Source organism: Lipotes vexillifer, unplaced genomic scaffold (genome assembly GCF_000442215.2).
Source record: "Lipotes vexillifer unplaced genomic scaffold, Lipotes_vexillifer_v1.1 scaffold911, whole genome shotgun sequence".
NCBI classification, from domain to species: domain Eukaryota; kingdom Metazoa; phylum Chordata; class Mammalia; order Artiodactyla; family Lipotidae; genus Lipotes; species Lipotes vexillifer.
Window position 1 is genome coordinate 2,178,613 of NW_006781377.1, and position 6,260 is coordinate 2,184,872.

The 6,260-nt window shown below is 36.8% G+C and overlaps 1 protein-coding gene across 1 annotated transcript in view; it reads right to left on the reverse strand.

The window, feature by feature from the left end:
• ATF7IP (activating transcription factor 7 interacting protein) overlaps positions 1-3,166 on the reverse strand; it is a 77,124-nt gene extending 73,958 nt beyond the window's left edge. Inside the window, 2 exon segments of the mRNA XM_007454633.1 lie at positions 1,589-2,759; positions 2,762-3,166. Coding sequence (XP_007454695.1) covers positions 1,589-2,759; positions 2,762-3,166 — 1,576 coding nt within the window.
• Positions 3,167-6,260: the final 3,094 nt, after the last annotated feature.

Sequence of the window (6,260 nt, forward strand, 5' to 3'; positions counted from 1 at the left end):
AACGGGAGAGGCCACAACAGTGAGAGGCCCGCGTACCACAAAAAAAAAAAAAAAAAAAAAAAAAAAAAAAAGAGGGATTATCTTCCTTAAAACCCTATGTTACACAGAGAGTGAAAGGGAAGTGCTCCCCTGAATACATCTATATTCTCAAAGTTATTCTCCTCTAAACTCCCAGCATGCCAATTTAACATTACTACTGTATTCACAACCAGGTATTTAATGGCTTGCAATTTAATTCTTGTCAGAATCCTCAGGGCAAGTAATAGACTTTATCCTTAAATCCCCAAGCCAAGAAGAGCTTGGCCTTTCTATATATACAGGTTTAATAAATGAATGAATGCTCTTTGGAAATGAAGTCATTTTTTAATAAAAAAATTTTCTATCTCCAAAAGTGGGTATGATATATTGGGGGTGGGGGTGGGGGTGGGGGTGGGTTGGAGGGAATCCTCTGTGTCTTCTAGGCTTTTTTTTCTTTGAACAAACTAAAAACCAGATGTTGTTTTTCTTATTACAAGGTCACTCCACTCACAGGGCTCTAAGGCTAAGAGAATGTGACACGATGGGAACATAAAGGTATTCACACCAGTCTGAAAGTAACCGAGAAAGTTTCACAAAGTTTCAAACAAGTTTCACACATGTTTGAGTTTGACCATGAAAGCAAAGTAGGATTTTTCTCATTCACTCTTTTTTCTCTAGTAATAATAAAAGAGATGGAAAAGACAGGCATTGACCAAATCATGAAGTTTATATAGCTTTTATATAAGGAATCTGAAATTACCCTAAAAGTATTGGGTTGGCCAAAAAGTTTGTTCAATTCTAACTAAAAATAAAGGACAAATTCTTCATTCTCACCAAGAATTTTATTGAACAGCGTATTCACTAACCAAACTAACTTTTGGGCCAACCCAATAATAGTGATCTAGTGAAAGAGAGGAACACAATCAAATAAAAGAGATTTAAGTTATTGAGAGATCATTCAGAAAATGAGGGGAATACGTTAGGCAGAATCAAGAAGGCTTAGGAAGCAAATGGATAAAGTCTTTATCAAACATATAATTAGACCTCTAGGTTTTTGGCTTCCAGCAATGGTGGTGCTATTCCCTGGACAAAGAATATTAAAAGAATCAGATTTCAACTGGAAAATTCATTGTAAAATGGAATTTGTTACACTTGAAGCAAATAAATTAAACTAGTAGGTTTTTAGATTCAAAGTTATTTGGTTGCTAAGTGATAGCATGAACAATTGCTAGGATTTTGATCAATTATGTACTGGAAATTGTTATATCATGGTGTTATACTGGTCCACCTTATCTCTATTCCCAGTCTATAAGTCCCTTACGGGCAAGCGCAAAATTTTCTACTTATTTTATCTTCCTTCTCAGCACTTCACACAATGCTGCTCTCAGAGTGGTTCTCTGTAATTCTAAATTCTGTGAAGTTAAGAACCTATGAAGTTAAGAGATCATTCTAGTCACCATCATTCTCAACTTTCTCTGTAACTAAAAGAAATTTAAACTTTAAGACGATGTTTTACTAAGCAGTTTATCAAAGCTAATCAAAATCTTTAGAATTTAAATAATATGCTAACCTGGAGAGCATGTCTCATTTTGTGATACAACTTCAGACTCATCCTTTTCACCCGAAATATCCTCTTCATCAGAGAGGACCAAAAAGGCTTCTTTTGGCAAACTCTCACTACTTTCTTGTTTAGATGGTGAACCAAAAGAACCTTCCATCTTTTCTTCCAAATCTGGATTTGTCTCATCAATTGGAAGGAGAGAAGCTTTAGAAAAGCAAGTAAGTTCATCTTCAGCAGGTGCAAGCTTTTCCAAAATAGGGATGATTTCATCTGTCTCCATAGAATCTGTATTTTCTAAGACATTCTCATTTTTGTCATCTTTTATAACATTTTCACTAATGGTTTCTGCAAGGTCTGCAGAATTTTCTTCTTCAGTCGTTTCACTTTGGTCAATCTCAATACTGCTAGATATAGCTTCCTCTCCAAGAGCAGATCCTCTGATAGCATCTTCTTCTACCTTCTTTTCAGGAGACACATCTGAACAAATAATTGTATCATCTGTTTCTAGAGCTTCTGCATCAACATCAACATTACTATCAGCTTTATTTTTCTCATCAAATGGGAAAATTGGATCTAACTTTTCAGCACCTCCATTTTTTTCAAGAAAATCATCACCTTTATTGCTACTAGGCTCTGTACTATCAGTTTCAGGAACTGGTTCACAAACTGGTACAGAACTTGGTTCAAAGGTGGGATCAAAGACTGACTCAGAAGTTGGTTCATCAGAAATTGGTTCATCAGAGGCTGGCTCACCAGAGGCCGAATCACCAGAAGCTGGATCACCAGAAGCCAGATCACCAGAGCCTGGATCATCAGAGGCCAGAGATTCAAAAGCATGATCACCAGAGGCTGGATCATCAGATGCTGAATCACTGGAGACCAGTTCAGTGGAGACCGATTCACCAGGGACCGGTTCACCAGGGACTGGTTCATTGGAGACCAGTTCATCAGAGACTGGCTCACTGGAGACTGGTTCACTGGAGACCAGTTCACCAGAGGCAAGATCACCAGAGACAGGATCAACAGAAGCAGGATCAACAGAGGTGGGATCACCAGAGGTGGGATCACCAGAGGTTACTGCTTCAGAGGCCAAGTCTCCAGAGGCAGAATCTCCAGATACCAGACCTCTAGCAGCCAGCGCACCAGAGGCTGTATCAGCAGAAGATGGGTCAGCGCACCAGGGGCTGTATCAGCAGAGGATAGTTCAGCAGTCAGTTTAGAGGCTAGTTCAGGAGTTATATTATTAGGAGACACAGGTTCACACTTTAAATCATCATCCTGCTTGTTTTTTACATTAACATTTAAGGTAGAGGGTGTTTCTTTCCATTCTGATTTACTTTTTTCAGAGTCAAAACAAAGCTCTTCAATGCCATTCACCTCTTCCTTGTCATTAATATAATCCATATTTTCCAAAGGTGAGGTTGGGTCCAAGTCTCCATTTTCATGGTTGCCATTTAACAGCTTGACATCAGTTTTCAACAGTTCTTCTTTGACCTTGTACACTGCTTCAAGTTGTTGACGATCACTCACTCGCATTGTTTTTCGAGCCTTAAAGACTTTTTTCTGAGGTTCTTCTATACTATCCATTTTGAATCTTTAAAAAGAGAAAGAGAAAGACAGAGTTTAACAATTGAAACCAAAGCCACCTAATTACAGACTTACTGCAAACCAAAAGCAAGCAGCCCTTTATGTAATTTTGAAATAATTACATATAGAAAGCATAATGATCCTTGCTGTGTGTTAATTTTCATATTTATTGAATTTATATAATACAAAATTGATAACAGATACAGTTCATAGGAGATCAATTACTAGGCAGTATTAGGAAAAAAGTGACTAATTTCTAGTTTTCATTCTCAGTAAGCTAATGGATTCACAGAGTCCGGAGGAGATAGCATTAAAAAAAATACATGAAGTAAAAAAGCAGCTGTCAAAGGAAAAATAAAAGTATAAGAGAATGAAAGCAGTAGGGGAATGGGAGAGAGGTATAGAGATAAGGGGAAAAAAAGAAGGGAGAATTAAGGAACATAAGGTAAGATTACATTTGCAACCAGGAATATCTAAATTAACAACTGTAAACACATTAATAAGAGGTTACTATCAAGAAAGTGAAAAGACACAACAGAAGGAAATACAGTCGACCCTTGAACAGAGGTTTGAACTTCATGCGTCCTCTTAAACTTGGAATTTTTTCAATAAATACATACTACAGTACTACCTGAACCACAGTTGGTTTAATCTGTGGATGTGAAGGGACAACTATAAAGTTATACGAGGATTTTCAACTGTGCGGAAGGTCGGCCCCCCTTAACCCCCACATTTTTCAAGGGTCAACTGTATTTACAAATCATACATTTGCAAATAATGTATCTGATAAGAGACTTGCATCTAGAAAATATAGAATATAAAATATTGTTGCAGTTGAAAAAAAAAACAATTTAAAAATGGGCAAAGGACTTGAACAGACATTTCTCTAAAAGATACACAAATAGCCAATAAGCAAGAAACATGAAAAGATGCTCAACATCATTTAGTCACCAGAGAAATGTAAATCAAAACCAAAATGAGATAACAGCTCACACACACCAGGATGGCTATATCAAAGAAAATAATGAATGTTGGCAAGAATGTGGGCAAATTGAAACTCTCCTGCAATGGCAATGGGATTGTAAAATCGTGCAACTGCTTTGGGAAAACAGTCTGGCAGTTCCTCAACACGCTAAACATTAATCATTAATTTTTAATCTTTCCCTTTTTTGTAAGTGTATGCATGTAAAGCTATAAATTTCCCTCTAAGCGCTGTTTTAGCTGCATCTTACATTTTAATGTGTCATATTTTTCATTGTTGTTCTATTAAAATATTTTCTAATTTCCATTGTGATTTCTTCTTTCATCTGTGAGTTACTTAAAAGTGTGTTTCTTTAAAAGGTAATACACTATGACTATGTGAAGCTCATTAAAAAAATACAAGGTCAATTTCATATTAAAAAATCAAGCAATGTAGATTTACAAGTGAGTCACGAAGCATTATAGCTTTATTATAGGCCCAACCAAGATATCCACTTGATAAAAATACATTAGAGCCCTAAGCCCTAATTCCTCAAATTATGACCTTATTTGAATAGGGTCTTTGCAGAGATAATCAAGTTAAAATAAGGTCTTTAGGGTGGGCCCTAATTCTGTATGATCAGTGGCCTTATAAAAAAGGGAAAATCTGGACACACACACACACACACACACACACACACACACACACACATACACACACGGGAGAACACTGTGTGAAAAATGGAGTTAGTCAGCCACAAGCCACAGCTGGGAGAGAGGTGTGGAACAGACCCTTCCTTAGCTTCCTCAGTAGGGGCATGGCCCTGTCAACACCTTGATTTCAGACTTCTAACTTCCAGAAATGTAAGATAATACATTTCTGTTATTTAAGAAAAAAAAATTTTTTCAAGCAGTGTGATTTACCACAAAAACAGAATAGACGATGAAAATAAACAACAGACCATCTCAACAGACACAGAATATTCATTCATTTGATAAAATTCAACACTGACTCATAAACTCTCAGAAATCTAACAGAAGGAAACAACTCAAATCTAATAAAGATTATCTACAAAGAAAACTGCAGATATCATACTTAATGGTAAAATAAGATCAGAACTAAGATAAGGATATTCTCTATCATTGTTTCTGTGTTAACATCTGGTCAGTGCAGTAAGGCAAACAAAAGACTTGGTCCTAGAGAGCGACAATGTTGCCAGTCTATAGTGGAATAAAACAAACGTCCTTTAAGGACTAAGATATACAGAATCAAGAATATTAATTTTACATTGGATATTCACTTAACATCACCATTACCAGTAAGAATGATGTTAGGATATACTTGCTTTGGTTGGAGAAGGGAAAAAAGCAGCCTCGGAAGTCTGGGAACTTATCTAAGGCTCAAAGCTCAGTGTTGTTATAAACTGATTTGATGCTTATAGCTAAATCATGTTGGACAGAAAACGACTTCACCATTCAAACTAGACAAGGTCACTGTGCAACCCAGCATCCCGTAAAATACTAAGCATCTCCCTCTCTGACTAAGCGATAGCTACACTTTTTTATCAATTGCAGCTTTATCCTCGCTGTAGTTTGTCCTCCCTGTAGATAACAGTTGCTGAGATACACAAGCATAGAATTGCCCCTGCTTTCTGATAGCACCTAATACAGAGTAAGGCTCTACTGCCTCAACCACCCCGCAAAACCCAACTATACTATAACTGAATCTTTTACCAGGTTTTTTTCTAACATCCTCCTACTGATATGCCTCGCTGTTTCCCCATGGTGAACATTCTCTCACTGCAACAAATAATAAACCCAAGTTGTTCAATTACAGGTGTGTTCTTGGTGTTCCACTGTTCCTCTAGCTGAAAGGCATAAAACTATGGCCCAGCCTATTTGCTGGAGGCCAATAAAGCCCGAGAACCAACCATTTTGTCACAGTACTTCTAGACTGTGGTATAAAATCTGCATTCATTCTCTTACTTTAAGCCAATTACTTATATTTCTTGGTCTTTCTAGGTTTTTAATTTAAATTATGGAGCTGAGTGAAACAATTTACAGAAATTACCTTAAAATTGAGAAGAAAGGTCAATGCAAAATTATCATAGGCACTATTTTAAGGGTTATTAAC